The 26,762-nt window shown below is 44.9% G+C and overlaps 1 protein-coding gene across 7 annotated transcripts in view; it reads right to left on the bottom strand.

Moving 5' to 3' along the window:
* The window catches only part of ADAR (adenosine deaminase RNA specific), a 52,280-nt gene that overhangs the window by 18,664 nt on the left and 6,854 nt on the right, over positions 1-26,762 (bottom strand). For 5 of the 7 annotated variants that reach the window (XM_020887388.2, XM_070467426.1, XM_070467423.1 and 2 more), the window contains exons 2-3: positions 9,958-10,290; positions 1,348-2,780 (exon numbers count right to left, since the gene is read on the bottom strand). In XM_020887388.2, coding sequence (XP_020743047.2) covers positions 1,348-2,780; positions 9,958-9,972 — 1,448 coding nt within the window. In that variant the 5' untranslated portion in view covers positions 9,973-10,290. The remainder of the gene's footprint in view (positions 1-1,347; positions 2,781-9,957; positions 10,291-26,762) is intronic. The other 2 variants (XM_070467425.1, XM_020887394.2) reach the window with 2 other exon arrangements.

Consider the following 26,762-nt stretch of genomic DNA (forward strand, 5'->3'; position numbering starts at 1 on the left):
TCATGGTTTCTTTTGAGTCATCCTACAGCTCTATTTGTCTGCCGCCTAAGATGAAAGGCATATCTCCTTGTTATGCAGAGAACCAAAAGGCATTTGTTCTAGGCCCCTGGACTTAGCTTAGTCCGCTTTTGTTCAAGCTTTCAAATTGGTTCAGCTCTTTGCTCAATCTGGGATTTCATTTAGAAAAGTAGGTCAAATTTCTTATTTCCTGGGTCTTCTGAAATATTTGAACATGGCATCAATGTTTCTTACAGCTGGAGTCCAAAGAAAGGTTAACCACAAAACCCACTCCTGTGCCCCAACTCGGGAGAGGGACGAAGGGAGAAGGAAGGACGGCCATCCTACCTCCACCCCAGACAGAAGCACACCCGTCCTGACCCTGCCAGCTTTTGGATGCACCCTCTCTTCCTCACAGCTCCCCTGCAATGTCATCTCAGTGCCATTAAGACGGTCAGATAAGGAGGCAGGGTCGCCACTGGGAATCATTACTCTCATCAGACAGCGGCCTACAGCTAACGTAAAGGTTAGCAGGGCTCTCTGCTGGGGTGCTCTCTAGTTGCGGCGGGCAGCCACTTGGCTTTAGTGGTCTTTGATCTCTGCTAGGCCCTGCAGCAGCTCCTCCTGGGCCCACCTGTCTTCCTCTATCTGTCTGCTGGCTTGGAAGCGCCTACGGTGCCGGGCCAGGCCAGCTGTCTGAGTGAGGTAATTTCTGATTTCACAGCTTAGAAGCAGCAGCAAGTGCTAGCCCACCCATCTGTGCGGAGGCAGCTTGTAAAATTAGAACCACCACCTTCAAGAGGCAGGCAGCCGTGCACACCCTACACGTGCATCCCTTCCCTACGGGAGCTGGGCGGGAGGCGGGAGGGGTGGGGTGGTTTGAACCCACTGCTACTTAGCAGCACAACCCACCCTTACTCTGGTGTGCAGCCAGATGTTTGTGCATCTCCCAAGGGGAGCTCAGCTGTTGGGGGGGGGGGGTGGGCCGGGGTGGAGGAGGATGGCACACAGAAGGGGGCGGGAGGGGCATCAAGCCTTCATTACCTCTGGCCTTAGGAGGCAGGCATGGCACTGCTGCATGGAAGCTAATCATCTCCAAAGAAGCTTCGTTTTAGCCAAGAGTGCCAACCTCCCCCTTGCTCAGCCAAGACTCTGGCTAGGCTGAGGTCTATGTTCCCTGCTCAAGAGACAGAGGAAGGGCCAGACAAGGATGACGCAGCCCACAAGTAGAAAGGAAGAGGGAAAAGACAGGGGCCATCAACCGGCACTGCTCACAAGTCGGCTGAGACTGTGTCAGGAGCAAGAGCGCCTGACCCCAACCTGAGGCAGAATTCCTGGGTGGTCTCTTACCGAGGTTCATGGGGTGGTCCGCTCTGCTCTATCATGTTGAACTCACAGGTCTGACTAGCGAACTGGGCATACTCTAACAGGCCGCTGATGGGATTCTTCAGCTGGCACTCTGTCAGCTTCTTGTAGGGCGAGCACCGTGGCAAGCCATGACTGTAGAAGGAGGGCATCTCCATGATGGCGCGGAACTCACCTGGTGCAGCGTGGATACTATTCAAGTCATCGGGGATGTCATCTGTGGCCCACTGGCCGTTTTCAAAGTCAACATACCCTGTTTTGGAGGGGCCGTTGTCATGAACAGGTGGTTTCAGTTTTATTGGCTCTGCTGTGGCCTCTTGCTTGATTTTTAACTTGACGGTGGGTTCCTGCCCATTTTCCACCTTTGCTGGGGTGGCCGTGCTGTCGGAGGCGTCTGAGGCCGGTAAATTGCAGGTGGGGGCCTCTGCGGTTTTCCTGGTCTCCAGGACAGCAGCAGCTTGAGTGGTCTCGGGAACACTGTCCTTGTTTCTCTTGATCTGTATCCTCTCTCGCTTCTTGTCGGTCAAATGCCATATGGGAGGGGTGGTGCCCTGTCTGCAGACATCCCCCTGCCTTTCCAGGTCAATCAGCACAGCGTTCACATCCCGGGCCTTAGTGAAGCCGATGTTCTTGGCCAAGTTCAGGGCAGAGGAGTTGGACACATTGAACAGGTAGTCACAGATCTTTTCCTTGATCTCAGCCATGTCGGGAGGCTCAGGAGGCTCTTCCAAGCCAAACGGGGAGCTTCGGTCTTCAGCTTCCACACTGGAGTCTGGGCTTGGAGCTCCTGGGGTTGGACTGTCTGCCCTTGTTACTGGGCTGGGCTGGTTCTGAGCCTGACCCGGGACTGTGGCTCTCCACAAAGGGGGAGATCCTGCCTCTTGGTGCAGCTTACCCTGCTCTGCCAGAGAGTATAGGACTCGGTTGATGTCCTTCTTCGGGGCTTGCAGCTTCCGGGCCAGATCACGCGCTGTGGTGGCCTTCCCGTCCCCAAGCTCATCCAAGAGCTCTAGGGTCCTTCGTTCCCGATCCTGGCTGATGGTCAGTCCCTGGAAATGTGAGGAGAGCCTATCAACACCTCTCCATGGCTGAAAGTGGCCACGTGGGGAAGGATGCTGGAACCGTCTTGGGAGTACCTGACTTCTGAGAGGCACGCCCCTGGGGACACCTCGGATCTGGAAGGGCCTGCCTCTGGCAGGTGGTCCTGGAAACCTCGGCTGGAGTCCAGGGGGTAACGGTAGCAATGACGGTGGCTGCTTTCCAAATAGGGGCACTTCTGTGAGCTGCCCCTTGAGAAACTCTATTTGCTGGAGCTGGAAACTGTCACGATAAGGTACCCGCTCCGGCTGCTGGTGCCTGTGCCTGCTGTGCTCATAGCCCTGGGCTGGGCGGGCTTGGTATCTGTTGAGGGAATACCCCTGCAGAACAAGAAGATGGAGAAGAGAGAGAATTAGGACTGCGGCGGGGAGTCTGTCCCGTCCGCCTGCTTGGGGTGGGGTGGGGTGGGGTGGGGGCTGTATCTGCCTCATAATAAGCGGAGAAGCTGAGTGAGATGTGGCTGTGACCCGGCTAGGGTGGCCGGCCCACCTCACCGGTTCTACCCGTGGACCCAACAGAGGAAAGAGATGGAGGAGCAGACAGTGGATGCACAGAGCTCCCGGGAGCATGTGGGGGTGCTGACGCCTCAGCACAGCCTCCCCAGCAACCTAGCGCATTGTCTTCCCTTCAGGAGTTTAGGGAGTTGAGAATGTATGTTTCCACTTATCAAAAAAAAAAAAATCCTTTTACAATCCAGAAAACAAATAAATGTTTTACTTTAGAAACAGAAAAACACAGAATAACCTAAAAGTGCCAAGGGAGTTAGGAGACCATGAAATGGCCCACCGCCCAGCCCCCTTCTCTGAAATCTATCATCTGGTGACTATAAAGAAACAAGCTAGTGGACTGGGTGAACTGGAACCCCATCCTCCAAGGCTGTAGCAGAGGAAGTCTCCTCACCTGGGGAAGGGGGGCAGGACCTCATAGAATCGTCTAATTGCACTGCCGTCCTGGGAGAACCAGAATTTGATTTTAGGGGAACTGGACAGTTTTCTTAGAAAACAGGTACACTGTTCTCATCCTTCAGCATGGTGCCCAGGCTCAGAAGGGACACCGGGCACTTCTACTCAAACCACTAGGCCCACCTGGATGTGTGGGGTGGTGGTGTCTATTCCACACCCCCTTAGCTACTTCCCAATAGCTGCTCCACGGCACATCTTCAGAAGCCAGTTCTCAGGCCACCAGCTATGCCATCTTCTCTCAGAATGCCACCCGTTTACCAGAACAGGGGGCACTATGGCTCCGCCCCCACCCACAGACCAGGACTATTCACTGGAGGGGCTTGTGGGATCCAGGGCTGGGGTGTCAGTAAACACCCTGCTGCCTGTGCCCAGGGCTGCACATCTAGGAAACGTTCTGTTTCCTCATGCTCACATCCTCCTCGTCTGATCTTCCGGAAGCCCGCAGGGACCCGCAGGCAGCTGCATCCCCTTCTTCAGTAACCTCAGCTTTCTATCCCCCCCCCCCCCGCCTCCGGCGCGGTGAGGGGAGCTCAGCGCTCTCACTGGTCATGCTCAGAGCACTCGGGCTGCGCAGCTCCCCAGTGCCTCTCCAGTGGCGGCCACCTCCGCTTTTCAGCCACACAAGTGGCATGTCCAGCTCCTACTCCAATCTCACTGTTACTTGACCACTGAAACTCCAACCCTGAAACTCTTTTCCAGGATCAGCAAACTTTTTCTGTAAAGGGCCGGTGGGACGGTCATCTGTAGCACTTCCTTTATAAAACCAGGGGAGGGCTGCAGTTGGCTGTGGGTTGCAGTTTGCTGACTCCTGCTCTTCTCCAACGGCAACTTCCCTGTGTTTCTACGTCCACTCCCTCCCCTTGTGGGACCTGCTGCTCACCTGACGTCCACTGCCGCCCCCCGTAGCTGCGGGTCAGTCAAACACCTCCTCGTTCAGCCTGCATCTCAGGGTCAGTTCCCTTCTCCACCCAAGGCCTGCTCTCCCCTTTTTCTGTTCTAAAACTTCCAAATGGTGCTGGAGAAGGACACTGCCTCATGCTAATCAGTTCAGTTCAGTCGCTCAGTCGTGTCTGACTCTTTGCGACCCCATGAATCAAAGCACACCAGGTCTCCCTGTCCATCACCAACTCCCGGAGTCCACCCAAACCCATGTCCATTGAGCTGGTGATGCCATCCAGCCATCTCATCCTCTGTCATCCCCTTCTCCTCCTGCCCGCAATCCCTCCCAGCATTAGGGTCTTTTCCAATGAGTCAACTCTTCGCATGAGGTGGCCAAAGTATTGGAGTTTCAGCTTCAACATCAGTCCTTCCAATGAACACCCAGGACTTATCAGGATGGACTGGTTGGATCTCCTTGCAGTCCAAGGGACTCTTAAGAGTCTTCTCCCACACCACAGTTCGAAAGCATCAATTCTTCGGTGCTCAGCTTTCTTCACCGTCCAACTCTCACATCCATACATGACCACTGGAAAAACCATAGCCTTGACTAGACGGACATTTGTTGGCAAAGTAATGTATCTGCTTTTAAATATGCTATACAGGTTGGTCATAACTTTCCTTCCAAGGAGTAAGCATCTTTTAATTTCATGGCTGCAATCACCATCTGCAGTGATTCTGGAGCCCCCCAAAATAAAGTCTGACATTGTTTCCACTGTTTCCCCATCTATTTCCCAGGAAGTGATGGGACCAGATGCCATGATCTTAGTTTTCTGAATGTTGAGCTTTAAACCAACTTTTTCACTCTCCTCTTTCACTTTCATCAAGAGGCTTTTTAGTTCCTCTTCACTTTCTGCCATAAGGGTGGTGTTGCCTGCATATCTGAGGTTATTGATATTTCTCCCGGCAAACTTGATTCCAGCTTGTGCTTCTTCCAGCCTGGCGTTTCTCATGATGTACTCTGCATATAAGTTAAATAAGCGAGGTGACAATATACAGCCTTGACGTACTCCTTTTCCTATGTGGAACCAGTCTGTTGGTCCATGTCCAGTTCTAACTGCTGCTTCCTGACCTGCATACAGGTTTCTCAAGAGGCAGGTCAGGTGGTCTGGTATTCCCATCTCTTTAAGAATTTTCCACAGTTTATTGTGATCCACACGGTCAAAGGTTTTGGCATAGTCAATAAAGCAGAAATAGATGTTTTTCTGGAACTCTCTTGGCTTTTTTGATGATCTAGTGGATGTTGGCAATTTGATCTCTGGTTCCTCTGCCTTTTCTAAAACCAGCTTGAACATCTGGAAATTCATGGTTCATGTATTGCTGAAGCTTGGCTTGGAGAATTTTGAGCATTACTTTACTAGCATGTGAGATGAGTGCAATTGTGTGGTAGTCCGAGCATTCTTTGGCATTGCTTTTCTTGGGGACTGGAATGAAAACTGACCTTTTCCAGTCCTGTGGCCACTGCTGAGTTTTCCAAATTTGCCTACTACTGTGGGCAGGAATCCCTTAGAAGAAATGGAGTAGCCATCATGGTCAACAAAACAGTCTGAAATGCAGTACTTGGATGCAATCTCAAAAATGACAGAATGATCTCTCTTCATTTCCAAGGCAAACCATTCAATATCACTGTAATCCAAGCCTATGGCCCAACCAGTAACGATGAAGAAGCTGAAGTTGAATGTTTCTATGAAGACCTACAAGACCTTTTAGAACTAACATCCAAAATAGATGTCTCCTTTTCATTATAGTGGACTGGAATGCAAAAGTAGGAAGTCAGGAAACACCTGGAGTGACGGGCAAATTTGGCCTTGGAACACAGAATGAAGCAGGGCAAAGGCTAATAGAGTTTTACCAAGAGAACGCAATGGTCATAGGAAACACCCTCTTCCAACAACACAAGAGAAGACTCTACACATGGACATCACCAGATGGTCAACACCGAAATCAGATTGATTACATTCTTTGCAGCCAAAGATGGAGAAACTCTATACAGGCAGCAAAAACAAGACTGGGAGCTGACTGTGGCTCAGATCATGAACTCCTTATTGCCAAATTCAGACTTAAATTGAAGAAAAGTAGGGAAAACCACTAGACCATTCAGGTATGACCTAAATCAAATCCCTTATGATTATATAGTGGAAGTGAGAAATAGATTTAAGGGACTAGATTTGATAGAGTGCCTGATGAACTATGGACGAAGGTTCGTGACATTGTACAGGAGACAGGGATTAAGACCATCCCCATGGAAAAGAAATGCAAAAAAGCAAAATGGCTGTCTGAGGAGGCCTTACAAATAGCTGTGAAAAGAAGAGAAGCGAAAAGCAAAGGAGAAAAGGAAAGATATTCCCATCTGAATGCAGAGTTCCAAATAGCAAGGAGAGATAAAAAAGCCTTCCTCGGTGATCAATGCAAAGAAATAGAGGAAAACAACAGAATGGGTAAGACTAGAGATCTCTTCAAGAAAATTAGAGATACCAAGGGAACATTTCCTGCAAAGATGGGCTCGATAAAGGACAGAAATGGTATGGACCTCATGCTAATAAGACCACATAAACTCCTTCTCTTTGTTTCCAGGGCTGTTTGGTGGTCAGTTCAGTACAACAAATATATGCCCACTCAATGCGGATTGAGCTCTCTTTTTAAAAAATCCTCCCACAGCTTGGTTACACAGCACCAAAGATCTCTCATCATTCTTTTTCCTTCTGTCTGTCCCTATCCTTTCTTTCACCCCTTAGATATAATCAGTCCCCAAGGTTTTGTCTACACCTCTCTTCTTCCTTCCCCAGGTTGATTTCACCCACTCCCCTAACCTTAACCAGTCTTTTTAAGAAACAGTGTTCAAATCTGTTATCTCCAGCTGCCACCTGTGCTGAAGCTTAAGACTTGAATTTTCAAATGCTCAGATGATCTGTTCACTTAGATTCTTGACCACTACCTCAAATGACACACATTCTCAACCATATTAATTCTTTTCCCTCTCCCAGCCCCTCCTCCTGTTGTTCTTATTCCTGTTAATGGCAGCACTCTCCTCTTAGGTATTAAGGCTGGAAACCTGAGTCATCCCTGCTGCCTGCCTACCTTAGTCCCTAGTCTCCCACGTCCATCAGGTAGTTGCAAAGTCCTATCTTGTCCACCACCTCTATCTTTTCTCTTATGTGTCTTTTCCCAGTTCTAGCCCCTCATTATCTCTCACATGGGCTGCCACTGCGCCTCTCATCTTCCCCTCTCTCTCTCTACATGCCAGTGCAACACCCCTGCTTCTCCCCCTCCTTTCACCTGTTACAACTTGGGTCCTTTCCCCACACATCCCTCTAGATGCCACCTTCTCCAGGGGACTTCTGACTCCCGCACACCCCAGCCTATGAGGGTTTCCTCTCCTTGAACTCCTCCCACCCCGCACCTCTTACACCATGTACTTTACCTTTTATCTTAGCTACTGATTTTTTTTTTTTTTTTTGGCTACTGATTATTTTCTTAATGGCACATTCAGTCACATACAGATTGTAGTGTATCTCAAAGGTGATTAATAATATTGGGTGCCCAAGAAATTATACTAATGTCTCTACTCTCAACAGTCTCCATGTTAATATGTGGGGGAGGCTGCAGTCAACTTGAGAGTAAGCCTCTGGGGAACAAGGACTACATACACTTCAGTTATAGTACCTGGCACAAAGCTGCTCCTGAACCAACATCTGCATGAACAAGCCATCGCTAGATACGCAACCTCTTCACCTCATCATTGCTTTTCTTGCTCCTCCTGCTGCACACAACCCCTCCCTCTCCAGGGCTGAGGTATTTGTGAGCACAGGGAATGCTCGGCTCACAGGACTCGATCATGGGGACTTCAGGGGATTTCTGATTAGCTCTTTGAGTGACCTTGGTCAAAGAACTTTGTTTCAAAGTGGCTGAAGTCAGTTTCTAGCTCAATGCTTTCTAGATCTAAACTGCTGCTTCTTGGCCAAAACTTGTAAAATATTTGAATGTCTATTTAAAGAAGAGTAGAACAAATCATGACACATTCAGGCTATGGAACCATACTCACAGTTTTTTAAAAAAGGTGTCATCTATTTAGGAATGATATAATGTTAAATTAACAAAGAAAGCAAGCTGCAGACAAATATGTATGCTATATTCCCTTTTTTCATAAACAAAAGGGAAAAAAACCATGAATGTGTATGCATGATAGAAAGAACACAGAGAAAAGAGACAAGGGAGGGATACACAAATTTGTTAACAGTTATTTTAGAGAAAAATCAGAGGGAGCTTATTAATTTTTCCTTTATACCCTCTAAAATCTCCTAAAAGCCAAACCATCACTTGGGAACAGCCCTGTGGAGAGTCACAGAGTGGGACTGAGCGCAGGAAGAAAGGAGGAAACCAAGCCTGACGGTGATCATTCTTAAATCCTTCAACATCCCCCCTCACCCAACTTCATGCCCATGTACTATACAAACTATGTGACAAGTCACTTATGCCCTGCAAAGTCTCCCTTTAACCTATTCTCACATATTTAAGGTTAAGAGAGAAGCCCCCACCTTTACCACATGGGCTCCATAGGGTAATATATTGGTTTGCATAAAAGAAAGCTTTTCCCACAAGTCAAGTGTCCCTAATTCTTTTCAAGAGGGGAAAAACATACGTACACGTATACATATATGTATGCACACACACATACACACGCATGTACATATACTTTACATGTATTTAAAATTAAGGTATATTTACATACAGTAAAATGTACCCTTTTTGGTGTATAATTCTGAGTTTTGACCATACAGAGTCAAAGCACACACAGCCCTCTAACTACCACTGAGATCTAGATACAGAACATTTCCCTTTCCCAAAAACGTTTTTTATGCACTTTGTAAACAGCTTCTTTCTCCACACACAGCTCCTGTCAACAATTGATCTGTCTTCTGTCCCTGTAGGTTTTTCTTCCAGAATGTCATCTAAATGGACTCATATGCAGTGTTTTAAGTCCAGCTTCTTTTGCTCAGCATCACCAATCTGAGATTTGTCCATGCTGTTGCATACAGCAGTATTTCCTGCCCTTTGTGGCTGAGCAGTTTTCCACTATATGGATGTATCCCAGTTTGTTTAATCACCCTTTGAAGGACACTAGGGTTTTCCAGGTTTTAGAGATAATGGATCAAGCCACTATGAACTTTCTCCTACAGGTTAAGGAGACTTTCAAAGTCAAGCAGATTGTCCAAGTTGGGGGCGCGGGGGGCGGCGGGGGGGGGGGGGCGGTGGCGGCGGGAGGTGGCTAAAGGCGGGACTGAGCCGCCATGCTCAGAAAAGCAGAGAGGTCTGTCTTGACCTGGGCTCAGGCCTCGGTCCTCTGGGGGAGGAGGTGCATTTCCCTCATAAATCCTCTTCCACATCTTACTCAACACAGAGTTAATAAGCATGACACAAATTTCTGAATTCCGGGAATAACAATTTTGCTTGGCAAGAAAAACACTCTCTCACACAATACGCATATGTCAAGCAGGAAAACAGGGACGTGGGGCGCGGGGGGGCGGGGTGGAGGATAAGATGAGCCCAGGCCAGCAGGTTGCGGGCGCGCCGGCTCTGGGCTCTAACCCCAGGGGCTTACCTGTCTTGGGTCCATGGCGCGCCCCAGGCATGTTCCGGTGCCTGCCCGCAGCCAGCAGCGCGACCCTCCGCAGCTGGACCTTTCTCAGGGCAGGCCGTGGGCCTCCCAGACGCAGGGGGCGCCTCTGGAGTCGACTCAAGCCCCGGGAGCAGGGAGCCGGGAGCTTCCAGCCGGGAGCAGGGCTGGGAAATGGCTCCGGTTCAATTTCACTTTCGTTTCTTCAAACGGACCTCCCTCCGGAAAGTTTGGCCGAGGGGCGGGGCTTGTGCAAAGGAGCCCAAGAAAGTCTGGTTTCGTTCCGAGTACAAGTTTAATCCTTTCCTTGCGTGAGAACTGGGCGAGATATGCTTTCTTTAGGAAAACAGCTATAAAATACCGAGCTCATCAATCCCTCACGGCTGTCTCAGGAATACACGGGATAAAGCGAACTGAGAACAAAGCCACCCTGCGAAGCCTAGCGCTGGAGGAGAGTCTAGGGCTCCGTTTTCTTACTTCCAGATCCTCTCTAAAGTGACCGCGTGTCTCTAAAGTGGAAAAGGGGGGCCCAAAGCTCTTCAAGTGACTAACTGTCCTCACTGTGAACTATTTACCCATACTCGAGCATATTAACTGATGTTGCACTTAAAAAAAAACAGGAAAGGTCTTTTTTCCCTTGCCCTGAGTTCTTTTTTTAAACTGTTTCTGATCTGTAGTCAATAACCAAGACTAACCTGATTTGTAAACTAAATCCTCAGACCTTGCAGGAGCTACCTTCTGCATCTGTTATCTTTTAACTCTATGCTAATCACAACATCCTGTGTTTGGTGCTCACCTTTCTAGTACTCTCTTTGCAGACCACTCCTTGTAGTTCTTCACTTTTTTTTTTTTTTGCATTACAGAAAGAAGGCCACAGTACAAGAAAGACTATGGACCCAACAACTGGGCTACCAGACAGCAGTCAATGACAGTGCAAGAGGAAGAATACAAGACCCTTACACCTTTGCTCCTCATCACTGACCCCTAACTGTGAGCCTCATCCACAGAATCCAGATTCCTCCTGGAAGCGGGGCACGGTTCTGGAAGAACAAGCCTACCGTGCTCTCCCTTCCACTGGCTGAGGATTAAAGCCACCTTTCTACTTCCTCCAAACTCTGTATTTTTTATTTGGCTTTAGTGAGCAGACAAAGCCAAGATCTTGGCTGCATCAACATGACTACATAACAGCCAGCATGTGTAGCAAGATAATAATATCAGCAACTGACTTAAGAATCTACATCATAAAACCATCCCACCTTTCAGCATCCATCCAGGCAAGGGTGAAGTCCTTTACATGCCTCATCTCCTTTTTTTTTTTTTGGCGAGCCCCTGCAGTGGAAGTGGGAGTCTTAACCACTGGACAGCCAGGGAAGTCCCACCTTATCTCCTTAATCTTCACAACAGCTCTGCAAGGTGGGCATTATTCCCAAATTACAGATGTGGAAATGGAGCCTCCACTGGGGCCGTGCTGCTGCTAAATCCAGGTCTGACTGCAGAAAGTCACTCTTCATTACCACTCTACACTCAATCATGTTACATGACGACTTTCAAAAAGATAATTTTTTGTTGTCAATTGATTTCATGATCAGGCTTATATACCTGCTCTATTTTGTCCAAGATGTCTGGGAAAAGATCAATTATAATGCTCAACAGCTCTCTTCCCCGCTCACCTGTGAGAAATTTCTTTTTCTATATTTCATTTCAATTATATCCCCACTGTGTGAATGAAAAATATTGCCTGCTATATCAGTTAAGCAAAGGATGTTGCAGCTATCAAGTCATCACATTACAGCTATCCCAATAGTGAGCCCTGAGGGAACTCAGGCTAAAAACAATGCCCACCATCCAATCATCCAATTCTGCGGCCCTCTCCTCCATGTCATGGTGCCCCTGGAGGAAACTCAGGATGAGAAAACACAGGATATATCCAGTTTTCTTTAATTAACAATAATTTCTTGATGTTCTGACTACATGGTCTTTGTTGAAATAACTCCTATATATCCTGGGACCTCCCTTATCTCTGGAGCAGTCTCTCAGAGTTATCTGACAGGCCGTGTCCTGGGCTTAAGTCCTCAGTTTTGTCTGCTGAATAAAACACAGCGCTCAATTTTTAGGTTGTGCATTTTTTTTCAGTGGACAACTGCTTATGAGATTTAAAGGCAGTCCCTTCACAGCACTGTCTCCAGCTGATGCCCTTTCACACCTCCTCTCACTCCATTCACCCAGCTGGTGTGAGCGCCCCTCTCCCCCGGCAACTTCTCATTTCTAGCGTAGTGTGCTCCTTCCCTCTCAGTGCCTTTCTGCATTCTAGTCTAGTCTTGAATATACTTCCTCCACAGCTTCTGGTGGAAGTCTTTCCAGATCTGCTTCAAATATTATCTCCAAGGGAAGCTTTGCCCCGCTTTCAGTGGGGGAGGGGGTGCAATTCGTGGTTCCTTATTTGGTGCTTCTCTCTTACTCAACACTTAACCCTACTAGAGCACTTTCACCATCCTCTGAAAATGCCTCATTCTTCATCATTTAACAGAGACTTCTCTAAACACCTAACATATGCCAGACACTGTGTTAAGCACTAAGGACATGAGACAAATGAGTCCTGCCCCTTCAGCTAACAGTCAGCCTGGTGGGGGAGACTGATGTTTCACATGATCACCACAATGTTATGAACTACTTGTTTATATATCTGCCTTTAGAGCTGTAAAGTCTTCTCCCGGGGCAGGGAACTCCCCACATTCCCTTCAGGGAGCTGGTTAGTTGACTGAATAACAGACTGCTCTGTAGAAAAAACAATGGGCAAAACGGTGGCACAGGAATGTCACAAGAGGAAATTAAAAATATCAGTACACATAAGAGACAGTGCTCTATCTCATCACATTAAGGAAATGCAAAGCAAAGCCTCAGTGAGTTACTGTCCATTATCAAATAAGCACATTAACCAGCTGATGAGAGCACGTGAGAACAAGGGTGCAGAACAGCTCCTAGTTATTACAGGAAACCTGGGAAAGGTGTGAATCTACACAACCCGCAATTCAGCAATTTCACTCCTAGACCAGGACACACATACAAGAAGTTGGTAGTTGCATTACTCATAATAGCTCCCAACCGGAAACCACCCAAATGTTCTTAAAAAGGAAAATGGATAAATGGTGACATCTGCTTATGAGAGAATATTATACAGCAACAAAAATGAAAGAACTATAACCACATGCAACAAGGTGGTTAATCATTAAACATGATAATCAGTGAAAGAAGCCATATACATATGACATGGTTCCACTTATAAGTCCCAAGCCAGGCAAAACAACTATAGTACACCCTGCATCAAAGACAGGATGGTGGTTATCTCTAGGGCAGGAAGGAGAGGTTTTGACTGGAAAGCAATGTTCTGGGTGCTGCTGATATTCTAGTTCTTGACTTGGGTGGTGGCTATATACATGGCTTTCCAATAATTCATTAAGGCATACACTGATGATTTATGCACCTTTCTGTATGTATGTGTTGTACTTCACAATGTTAAAAGGTTAAAAATAGTAAACTCTTCCTGCAGCAATTCCAGTGTCTCCTCTTTTTCATTTAAGTAAAATGAGTTATGTCTCACCTCTGCTTTCTTGCCTTCAAGCTAAACAACCCCAAGGCCTCTCACCCTTCCACAAGAATGATCCAGAAAAGCACTCATCACAGATACTGTGCAGGGAAGCTGCATCACTGTTGCCTCCGTGGCTCTGAATCGAACCCAGGATGCACGGGGGAAGCAGGAAGGTGAAATTTGTTTCCTGAACAGTCAGTGTATGCCTTGAAAGAAAAACTGCGCTTGTCACTTAATCTCAGCAGCTCAAGTAACTGCAAATAGTCTTAATTCATAAATGTTTAATCTCCTTGCCCTCAGTGATTGTTTCAGCTCCCACAGGATTGTGAGGTGGTGACATCAGTCTTTGCACCGTTCGACTGTAGGGGCCTGGCGAGTTGGATGAAGTTCTTTTAAAAATTAACCTAAAGTATTAATTAATAACACTTTAATTGCAGTGTTGATTGCCAGAAAATTAGAGATGAGCAAACATGCTCAAGTGTGAAAGTATTAGTCGCTCAGTAGTGTCTCTTTGCGACCCCATGGACTGTAGCTCGGCAGGCTCCTCTGTCCATGGAATTCTGGCAAGAATGCTAGAGTGGGTTGACATTCCCTTCTCCAGGGGATCTTCCTGACCCAGGAATCAAATCCAGGTCTCCTGCATTGCAGGCAGATTCTTTACCATCTGAGCCACCGGTGAAGCCCACACATGGTCAAAGCTACCCCTAAATCTCCACTGTTAATTCACCGGTGCTCACCCTTGCTGCTTCCCCTGTGTATCCAGGCTCCGTGAGCACATATACGCAGCTCTCCTGACACGTATATGCGTGTTAGGGGTATACGGGGTATATGGGGTGCGTACCTCCCCAGGACTATCTGCTGCCTGGCAGTAGCCCCAAATGTAGGACCTCCTGTGAACATACTACCTAAGGTTACTTGCTAACAACTGCCTAAGTGATAAGAGTTACTGTCTAAAATTAGGTAATACTCCAAAAGCCCCCCATTCAGTGTCCTCAGAAATCTGGCTCCCACATAACACTGATAAGTTCTGGCTCCATGTGCGCCTCTGGGGACCTGGACTTGCCCAGTTACGGGGAAGGACGTGTTATCATCTGAACTACTGGGTTGGTTTTTGTTTCCAGACCCTGCTACTCTTGTTTTTGAACTATATACATAACTGTTAACCTCGCTTTGTAATGATCAACTTTGCTTGTTGTGAATTTTCTGTTTAACCTGACTACCCGCATGTGTGCACGCTCAGTCACTTCAGTAGTGTCTGACTCTTCGCGACCCTATGGACCATAGCCCATCAGGCTCCTCTGTCCACGGGATTCTTCAGGCGAGAACACTGGAGTGGGTCACCATGCCCTCCTCCAGGGGATACTACCGACTCGGGGATCAAACCCGTGTCTTTTGCATCTCCTGCGCTGGCTGGCAGGTGGGTTCTTTACCACGAGAGCCACCTGGGAAGCCCCTTACTGCGTGCAGGGATGTATAGTTACGACAGCCTTTCTAGTCTGTAATTCCCTGTAACCAGACCTCTCTGCACACGTGGGCTGTGTCCAGGTGGACCATCTCTCTCCCCGCCGTAAAGCTGGTGTCTGCAGACTCCTTGCGGATTTGCTCATACAGCAGATACTGCCACAAAAATGGACTGCCTGTGAACGTGTGCGACCGGACTTGCAGCACATTATCAAAAAAGTAATGAATTACTGAGTTATTTTAAATACTAGCGCACTATTTTAGAAGAGGATCTGCACCTAAATAAACTCATGGTCTTATCTTAACTCCTAGGAAATACGTAGCAAGCAATTCATAGAGTTGCTCGGCATACATATATTGCCTTCTTTTTTCATTGTTTCAATATTTAATCACTGGGTTTTTTATTCTACTAGACAGCTACTGCCACATCAACATAACTTTCACAATTCCCAGGGTCTTCCTATAATAACCTGACTTGCTTCGATAACCTATAAGGCTTCCTGCGGGCAGAATAGCAAAGTTGCCCAACTGGTTGAGCAGTGCTCCACAGCTATCTTTACGCTGATGTATATTCTGTTAAGGGTATTGACTAGACTGGCTTTTGAAGTTACAAGAAAGCAAGAGACGTCTCAGGTACCCCAGAAAAAACACAGGTCTCCAGAAGTGGCCTCTACCTGCTCAAAGTTACCCAGTAAATGAAGGAAGAAAAATAGTATTTATCAAATATCTATAGGCATTGTGGTAAGTACTATATTTTAAAGATATACTAGTAATAATGCCAAAATAATATGAATAGTAATGGCTTACATGCCTGTGCTGAGTATTTTACATGTAAGTTTAAAGTGCGAATGTACCTTTAGTCTCATAAACACTTCACATGCACAAGATGACTACACAGCCTGTGGTTTTATGCACTAAGTCCTGATACTCTGAAACCACACCTTCTATGCTAGGTTGGTCTGGCAAGAAGGACCCGACTGAGCTAGTTTGGGGCACTAGCCAGAGAGGCTCAGCAACTGGTCCACATTTGGGTTCCACTGAGTCAAAGTTAGACTGTTAGTCTAGTTAGAACTGGACACGGAACAACAGACTGGTTCCAAATCAGGAAAGGAGTACATCAAGGCTGTACATTGTCACCCTGCTTATTTAACTTATATGCAGAGTACATCATGAGAAACGGTGGGCTGGATGAAGCACCAGCTGGAATCAAGATTGCCAGAAGAAATATCAATAACCTCAGATATGCAGATGACACCACCCTATGGCAGAAAGCGAAGAACTGAGCCTCTTGATGAAAGTGAAAGAGGAGAGTGAAAAAGTTGGCTTAAAACTCAACATTCAGAAAACCAAGATCATGGCATCTGGTCCCATCACTTCATGACAAATAGATGGGGAAACAATGGAAACAGTGACATTATTTTTTGGAGCTCCTAAATCACTGCAGATGGTGACTGCAGCCATGAAATTAAAAGACACTTGATCCTTGGAAGAAAAGCTATGTCCAACCTAGACTGCATATTAAAAAGCAGAGACGTTACTTTGCCAACAAAGGTCTGTCTAGTCAAAGCTATGGTTTTTCCAGTACTCATGTATGGATGTGAGAGTTGGACTATAAAGAAAGCTGAGTGCTGAATAATTGAAGCTTTTGAAACGTGGTGTTGGAGAAGACTCTTGAGAGTCCCTTGGACTACAAGGAGATCCAACCAGTCCATCCTAAAGGAAATCAGTCCTGAATATTCACTGGAAGGACTGATGCTGAAACTGAAACTCCAATCCTTTGGTTCCCTGATGAGAAGAACTGACTCATTTGAAAAGACCCTGATGCTGGGAAAGACTGAAGGTGGGAGGAGAAGGGGATGTCAGAGGATCAGATGGTTGGATGGCATCACTGACTCGATGCACATGAGTCTGAGCAAGCTCTGGGAGGTGGTGATGGACAGGGAAGCATGGGGTCCATGCAATCCATGGGGCCTCAAAGAGTTGGACACAACTGAGCGACTGGACTGAACTGAATCAAAGTCCAAAGGGGGGACCTTCCCTCTCACTCTTGCCTTCTCTCCTTTCTCTCCCCTAGGATCTAGCCTATGAGTGGCTGGGCTCATCCCAGCTTCCAGCAAGGGCAATGTCCTCACCTCCATGGCTTTTAGGAAGCAGAGGGGACAAGTGCAGTACTGTTCGAGGCAGGCCTGAGGGCAGCCCCTGTCCCCCTGCCCCCCGAATTCTGCAGTATTTCCTGGGGAAGTGGGCAGAAAGCCTTTGCTTTCTTTCTTTTTTCTTTAAGCATCTAGCCTTAATTGATCAGGTTTTATTCTGCCTTCACAACAGTATTAGAGGAAATGTAGCTTGCCCACTCCCTGTAGATGAAGAGCTGAGACTGAGGAGGAGACTGGGGGTCAGTAGGAGGAGGCAGGTTGAAGGGCTTTTGTGGAACTGAATTTCAGGGGATTGATTTTCTGGGAACTGACCTAGAGCCATTTCCAGGTGACCACAATTTTCTTCCCAAAGGGAATGAATAAGGCTTTGCTAGATTGAGGGCAAGAGAAGAAGGGGGTGACAGAGGATGGGATGGTTGGATGACATCACTGACTCAACGGGCATGAGTTTGAGCAAACGCAGGGAGACAGTGAAGGACAAGGAAGCCTGGCGTGCTGAAGTCCATGAGGTCTTGCAAAGAGTTGAGTACAACTTAGCGAGAGAACAACAAAAATTCCTAAAATATGTCTTTAAAAGCATTTCCTTCAGCATTGACAAGTTCAGAAAAAAAAAAAATTCCATCTATGCACACAGTGGAGAAGGTGTATGAAGACATGGCAGAGAGAGATTTGAAGATGCAGGCCTTGAAGATGGGAGTGATGTGTCCACAAGCCAAGCAATGCAGTCAGCCACCAGAAGCTGTAGGAGGCAAGGACTGATTCCCCCCGAGAGCATCTGGAGAGAGCACTGCCCTGTAACACTTCCATTTCAACCCAGTAACACAGATTTCTAGCCTCCAGAACTGTGAGAGAATAAATGTCTATGGTTGTAAGCCACCAAATCTGTGGTCATTTGTTATCATAGCTGCAGGAAACTAAGACACCATCCTCTATAGGTGTGCAAATCAGGGAGCTCTGGGTGAAGGACTGGCACAGATCTGCCGTGCAGTCAAGGTTTCTGCATTTTGGGCTCTCAAGGACAAGGTGGAGAGAGACCAGCTGGCATAGACAACACGTGCAGAGTCACGATTTCCACTTGTTAAACAGTACAGCCTTCTCATTTCTGTCCAGCAGAATTACAGTTTCTTTCTTTTTATTTGAAGGAGAGATTATTTCTATAATATAACAAAGACTACTGATCATAAAGCAACAGCCAATATCATATCTAAAATGGAATAATTAGGAATTCCCAATAAAACAAGAAATAAAGAGGGCCACCATTACCACCACAATCTTACTTCCTCCATTCTGAGATGTACTCCAAGCATTTCTGACATTGGGATGTGAATTACATATTGTTGTTGTTTAGTTGCTAAGTCATGTCTGATTCTCTTGTGACCCCACGGACTGTAGCCTGCCAGTCTCCTCTGTCCATGGGATTTCCCAGGCAAGAATTCTGGAGTGGGTTGCCTTTTCCTTCTCCAGGGGACCTTCCCAACTGAGGGACCAAACCCATGCCTCCTGCACTGCCAGGTAGATTCTTTACCACTGAGCCACCTGGGAAGCCCATGAATTATATCCATGGATATTAAATTATATATTGGGATAGTTGTGCCTAAAACTATTATTAAATTGATAGCATGTCCTCATGCTCAATGGTCTTAAAATCAAAGAAATATGATATTTAACATTATTCTGAAAATCCTAGCATATTCTGTAACACAAAGCAGAAGAGATAAATTAACCAAAAAGGAAAGAAAAAATTTGCAGATATAATATCATAACCCTAGTTGATACAAGAAGATTGAAACTCTTTGGACCACCATCAGTTAAGGAATATGGTTGGATGTAAGAGAAATATACAAAACACAGTACTTCCTTATATGAAAAGCACTATATTCTTAACAGCCAATAAAACATTTTTAAAAAGGTAAACAGAGACTTCCCTGGTGGTCCAGTGGTTAAGAAATCCGCCCTGCAATGCAGGGGATGTGGGTTCAATCCCTGCTCAGGGAACTAAGATTCCACATGCTTTGGAGCAACTAAGTCCACGTGCTGCAACTACTGAGCCCGCATGTCACAACTGCTGAACACGTGCGCCAAAATTAAAGTCTGTCTGCTGCAATGAAAGCCCCCACATGATGCAAGGAAGATCCTGCATGCCACAACTAAGATCCGAGGCAGCCAAATAAATAGACAAAATATTTTTTAATTAAAATTAAGAAGGGAAATATGGGAATAATTCCAAAAAATGTGAAGAGCCTAATGTATGAAAATGTGTGGAAAAGTACAAAACTCTGTTGAGGAATAACTGTCTTAAATAGAAGGATACATCAGTTACAAATGTGATGGCTGAACAGTTTATGACTGCCAGTTAGTGCCGAATTAAGCAGCAGTTTACTGCAAATTCCAATGAGGTTAGGGGCAGTAAGGTTTGGTTGCCTGACAAAATGATTAAAGTCCAAGTGCAAGAAAAAACAAGCAAGGATAGCCAAAACACTTTTTGAAAAGAGGACAGTCATACTGATCAAATCAAAGCAGTGGTAGTATAATACCAGAATGGAGCTACAGAGCAGAACCACATTTCCTAATAGACCCCAGTTCATGTACAGATCCAATGCATGACAGGAGCCAAAAGCAGCAGCAAGGGGAAGATCAATTAGTCTATATATGGAGCTTGGCTAATTGACAGGCTTTCTAGGACAAAAAAAAGATCTATTTAATCCTCCTATATTGTTGGAGGGAATATAATTTGGTACAGCCACTATGGAGAACAGTATGGAAGTTCTTTAAAAAACTAAAAATTGAGCTACCATATGACCCTGTAATCCCACCCTTGGGCATATATCTGGAGAAAGACATGACCCAAAGGGATGGTGGTGGTGGTTTAGTTGCTAAGCTGTGTCTGACTTTTGTGACCACATGGACTGTAGCCCACTAGGCTCTTCTGTCCATGACATTCTCCAGGCAAGAATACTGGAGTGGGGTTGCCACTGATATATGCACCCCAGTGTTCACTGAAGCACTGTTTACAGGAGCCAAGACATGGAAGCGACCTAAACGTCCATCAACAGAGGAACGAATAAAGAAGATGTGGTACACATAGACAATGGAATATCCCTCAGCCATTAAAAAGAATGAAGTAATGCCACGTGAGCAAAACGGACAGACCTGGAGATTGTCATACTGAGTTAATTAAGTCAGATACAGAAGAAGAACTATGATATGACATCCCTTATATGTGGGATCTAAAAAGAAATGATACAAATGAACTTACTTACAAAACAAAAAGAGACTCACAGACTTAGAAAATGAATTTATGGTTGCCAGGGCAAAGGGATAGCTAGGGAGTTTGGGAAGGTCATGTACACACTGCTATATTCAAAATGGATAACCAACAAGGACTGCACATGGAACTCTACTCAATGTTATGTGCCAGGCTGGACTGGAAGTGGATTTGGGGGAGAATGTGCTGTGCTTAGCCGCTCACTTGTGTCTGACTCTTTGTGACCCCCATGGACTGTAGCCCACCAGGCTCCTCTGCCCATGGGATTCTCCAGGTAAGAATACTGGAGTGGGTTGCCATTTCCTTCTCCAGGGGATCTTCCCAACCCAGGGATCTAACCCAGGTCTCCTGCATTGCAGGCAGATTCTTTACTATCTGAGCCATAATGGATACATGTATATGTATGGCTGATTCCCTTCACTGTTCACCTGAAACCATCACAACATTGTTAATCGGCTATACACCAATACAAAATAAAAAATTTTTAATCTTGAAAAAAAAAAAACTACTTAAAGCCTTTGTTGTTGTTCAGTCGCCCAGTCACGTCCAACGCTTTGTGACACCAAGGACTGCAGCATGCCAGTCTTCTCTGTCCCTTACCATTTCCCAACGTTTGCCCAAGTTCATGTCAATTGCATCAGTGATGCCATCCAGCCATCTTATCCTCTGATGCCCTCTTCTCCTTCTGCCCTCAATCCTTCCCAGCATTAGGGACTTTTCCAATAAGTCAGTTGTTTGCATTAGATGACCAAAATACTAGAGTTTCAGTTTCAGCATCAGTCCTTTCCATGAGTATTCAGGATTGATTTTCCTTAAGATTGACTGGTTTGATCTCTTTGCAGTCCAAGGGACTCTCAAGAGTCTTTTCCAGCACCACAGTTCAAAGTCATTAATTCTTTTTTTTTTTTTTAGTTGGAGGCTAATTACTTTACAATAATGTAGTGGTTTTTGTCATACATCAGTGCTCCACCTTCTTTACGTTCCAGCTCTCACAACTATACATGAGAACTGGGAAGACCACAGCTTTGACTATACGGACCTTTGTCGGCAGAGTAATGGCTTTGCTTTTCAACACACTGTCTAGGTTTGTCATAGCTTTCCTGCCAAGGAGCAGGAGTCTTTTAATTTCATGGCTGCAGTCACCATCCACAGTGATTTTAGAGCCCAAGAAGGGGAAATCTGCCACTGCTTCCACCTTTTCCCCTTCTATTTGTCATGAAGTAATGGGGCCAGATGCCAAGATCTTAGTTTTTTAACATTTAGTCTTAAACCAGCTCTTTCACTCTCTTCCTTCACCCTCATCAAGAGGCTCTTTAGTTCCTCTTCACTTTCTGCTATCAGAGTGGTATCATCCGCATATCTGAGGTTGTTGATGTTTCTCTTGCCTATCTTGATTCCATCCAGATAACGCATCCAGCGTTTCTCAAGATGTGCTCAGTGTATAGATTAAACAAACAGGGTGACAACAGACAGCCCTGTAGTACTCCTTTCTCAATCTTGAACCAATCACTTGTTTCATACAGGGTTCTAACTGTTGCTTCTTGACCTGCATACAGATTTCTCAGGATACAGGTAAGATGGTCTGGTATCCCCACCTCTTTAAGAGCTTTCCATAGTTTATTATGATCCACACAGTCAAAGGCTTTGGTGTAGTGGATGAAACAGATAGATGTTTTTTTGGATTTCCTAACTTTCTCTATGATCCAGCAAATGTTGGCAATTTGATCTCTGGTTCCTCTTCCTTTTCTAAATCCAGCTTGGACATCCGGAAGTTCTTGGTTAGCATAAGGCTGAAGCCGAGCATCTAAGATTTTAAGCATGATCTTCTAGCATGGGAGATGAGTGCAACCGTCCAGTGGTGAACACAGTCTTTAGTACTGCCTTCTTGGGAGCTGGGAAGAGGACTGACCTTTCCAGTCCTGTGGCCACTGCTGGGTCTTCCAGATTTGCTGACATATTGAATGTAACACATTGAGGGCATGGAATTTCATCACATCCACTAGTTTTATTAACAGCAGCGTTTCCTAAGGCCCACTTGACTTCACTTTCCAGAATGTCTGGCTCTGGGTTGCTGACCACACCATCGTAGTCATATGGTTCATCTGGATCTTTTTTATACAGTTCCTCCCTGTATTTTTTCTATCTCTTCTTAATCTCTTCAGCTTCTACTAAGTCTCTACCATTTATGGTCCTTTATTGTGCCCTTGACATCTCCTATTTTCCAAAATGTTCCCTTGATATCTCCTATTTTCCTGAAGAGATCTCTAGTCTTCCCCCTTCCGTTGTTTTCTTCTAGCTTTATACAATGATCATTGATGAAGGCCTTGTCTCTCTGTGCTGTTCTTTGGAAATCTGCGTTTTTTGGGGGATATATCTTTCCCTTTCTCCCTTGCTTTTCATTTCTCTTCTTTCTTTAGCTATTTGTAAGGTCTCCTCAGATAACCACTTTGCCTTCTTGCTTTTCTTTTTCTTTGGGATGATTTCATTCACTGCCTCCTGTACAATATTATGGACTCCCCTGTCCATAGTTCTTCAGGGACATTGTTTACAAGTTCTAATTCCTTGAACCTATTCAGATCATCAGCTTCTCATAGCCAAATTCAGGCTTAAACTAAAGAAAGCAGGGAAAACCACTAGGCCAGCCAGGTACAACTTAAATCAAATCCCCTATGAATGTGCAGAGGAGGTAAAGAACAGATTTAGAGCCATGCCTGATATTAATAAACCAAAATAAATTACAAATGGATTAAAGGATTATTTTTAAAGCATTTTGAATAAAAACACTGAAAAACAAAATCTTTGTGTATGACTTGACCTGTTTCACAGGAATGGAAGATATCACAAAGGAGAAGACTGACATCTGTTTACTGCAGATAAATTTTTGTACTTCAAAAGAGTGACATGATGTTTGAAAATGTTCACAGTAAAAAGTTTTTAAAAAGTAATATTAATTAAAAAATGGAAATGAATAGGGAATCACAGTTACAATACATTTTATACAAGACAAAGTTAATACGTATATATGTACATATAAAGCCCATATACCTGAAATAAGATAGCATGTGTATATGGAGTGCTCATATGTGCCAGCACTGTAGTTTATCTTTTAATTTTCACAACTACCTTATGAGAGAGGTACACTGTTACTGTCCCCATGGTATAGAGGGGAAGCTGAGCTGGACCAAAGTAGTTGAAGATAACTAAGTCAGTACTGGCAGAGCCAGGATTCACCCTCAGGCACTTTGGCTCTGGGGCAGGTGTTCTTGGCCATTACACTATGCTGTTCCCACTAATGCTGCAGTCAACAAAAAGCCAATTCACAAAAAAGGAAGTGAAAATGCGTGGGGAAATATTCAATCACATTTAAAATACAACTTACATTTTCATTCATTCATAAAATCAGCAATTAAAAAAAAAACAGTGCCAGCTGGGGTGACTCCATGGCTACCTTCACAATCTAATCTTAGATTCTGGAAATCCACTCTGGCCCCCTCCAAACTGTTCTCAAAGATGGTTAGGTCACCATCACCTCCCTTCTTTAACCCTTTTTTGGCTACCGGTTCCTCTTGGCATAAAGGCCCAAGTCTATAACAAGGTCAGTGATTCCCACTCTCCGGCCAAGCCTATCCTTTCAGGTCACAAAAAGCACCTTCCATCCTGTTTGCCCAATAGCCACAGAGCACTCTTGCAGCCTTGGAAAAGCAGAGTTGTAGACTCTTTTCTCCTCCAGTCCTGTCCCTATGCCAGAAGGCGTATAAACTTTATAGTATCTATAACCCTAGGAAGCTTCCTTCATAATACTTATCAGTAGCTATAGTTACACAATTGCATGATCTTTGTCTGTCTGTCCTAAGCAGTACTAGTCTTATACCCTCATGACCCAGCACAGTGCTTTGACTGTCAAAGACAGTCAACAAATACCTGCCAAAGGAATATACATTAATGACTGAATGAAAGAAGAAGAAAGGAGAAAAGTAAAAAATAAGGAAAGGAGGAGAAACAGCTATCCTACTAGATGGTGGTAAGATTAAGATGCCCCTTTTTTTTTTAACAAAGCAATTGGACAATATGTGTCAGAAGTCTTAAATATATTAATAACATCATGTAATAATCAACAATCATTATTAAACTTATAATCACACTGCAAAATAATTATTAATAAGTACAACTAATAATATAATCATAAAAACCTACCTTGAGGAAGATAATTTGAAATCTAGTACAGAAATTTAGGCTGGCTATAGAATTGCGTACAATAGCAAAAAACTGAAAACAACTTTAATGTCCAAAACTAGAGATGCGGTCAAGTAGATTTTGGTACAGTCATAAACTATACAATATATAAAAGTCATATATATGAAGAGTTAATGGCATCACCGACTCGATGGACGTGAGTTCGAGTAAACTTTGGGAGTTGGTGATGGACAGGGAGGCCTGGTGTGCGGCAGTCCATGAGGTCGCAAAGAGTCAGACATGACTGAGAATTCAGTTCAGACATGAACTGAACTGAATGCCATGGAAGATGTTCAGTTCATTATAAGGGGAAAGACATACAATTTAAATAGAGAACAGTTAGGTTTTCGAAAAACAACATGACTAAGTGACAGACAGTGGTGAGTGCCTACCCTGGAACTCTGCTCTCCTTTCTGACAGACCCCTGGTCTGTCCACAGTCCTCTGAGAAGGCCAGGCTCCCTCCCCGGAGCCAGAGGAAGGACTGTGATTAGTCTAATCTAACCTGGTTTTGGCAGTTCCACTCCTCTTGCCAGTGATACATGTGATACAACTCTGGCCAGCAAAACACAAAGGAAGTCTGTCAGGGGCTTTCTGTGACAGAAATTCCTTGCTGTGAGTAAATGATGCCCCGAGGATGGCGGAGCAGAGGGCTGGGCCAACGCTGAGTTGCTGTACCGACCTACCCCGGAACTGCCCCATCCGTGGGCTGACCAGCACAGCATCACGTGAATCTTCACATGACACCAGAATGTTCACGATGATATCTGAGAGGTAGGATTACCAGAGATTTTATTCATTTTAATAGCTTCTTCAATTTTCAAGTTTTTTGTAATAAAGCATCTATCACATCCAAAGTAAGAGGGGAAAAGTTAATAAGAAAAAGATAACTACCTACTGTGTGAACCTTGCCCTGAAGAATCTCAGTCTAAATGGGAATAGCCATGTAAATAAATGATTAAGATATGATGAGATAAAATCACAAAATACAACATCATAGATATTTCTCTGCTGTTGCTCAGTCGATAAATCGTGTGACTCTTTGTGACCCCAAGAACTGCAGCAGACCAGGCTTCTCTGTTAAATAAAAATTTAAAAAATCCTTCATAATATCTAATGGTGAGGATATGGAGAAACTAGAACTCTCATACACTGTTGGTGGGAAGGAACATGAACCAGTACAACCACTTTGAAAAACTGTTTAGCAGTTTCTTCTAAGGCTAAATAATGCAAATACCCTATGTCTCAGCCACTATACTTCTGGGTATTTAAGGCAAATGAAAAGAGATGGTCACAAAAAGACTTACACAAGAATGTTTATAGAACCAGGGATAGGGAGAAGGGAACAGGGAGAGTTGTTTAATGGATGCAGAGTTTTAAATTTGAAAATGAAAAAGTTCTGGGACTTTCCTGGTGGTCCAGTGGTTAAGACTGCGCTTCCACTGCAGGGAGCATAGAATCAATCTCTGGTCAGGGAACTAAGATCCTGCAAGCCACAAGGCTAAAAAATACATTAATATATATATATATATATATATAAAAGAAAATGAAAAAGTTCTGGAGATCAGTTTCACCATGTGAATAGACATATACCATTGAACTGTACACTTGAAAATGGTTAATTTGGTAAATTTTATGTGTTTTTTCACCACAATAAAAAAAAGAAGAAAAAGAATGTTCATAGAACTTTACCCTTGATAGCCACAAACTAGAAACAACCGCAGAGTCCACAAACTGATGAATGAATTAAACTAATGTGCAGGCATGAAGTAGATAGTGACACATGCAACGTGACTGAACCTCACTACAAGAAGCCACACACAAAGTACATACTGAATAGTTCAATCTACATGATGTTTTAGAGGCAAAACTGATCTATGATGATAGACATCAGAACAGTGGTAGCCTCTGGGGATAGCAGTAACTAGAAAGGTACATGAGGGAACTGGCTGCAGTCATGGAAACCCTTTATCTTCTTGATTTGGAGGTAATTAAATGGGTATCTGTATTTGTCAAAATTTATTGAATGGTATTCAGTGAATACCGTTATCATATTCATAAAATGTTTATTGCGTATGATTATATCTCAAAGA

This window comes from Odocoileus virginianus, chromosome 5, assembly GCF_023699985.2.
Source record: "Odocoileus virginianus isolate 20LAN1187 ecotype Illinois chromosome 5, Ovbor_1.2, whole genome shotgun sequence".
Lineage (NCBI taxonomy): Eukaryota > Metazoa > Chordata > Mammalia > Artiodactyla > Cervidae > Odocoileus > Odocoileus virginianus.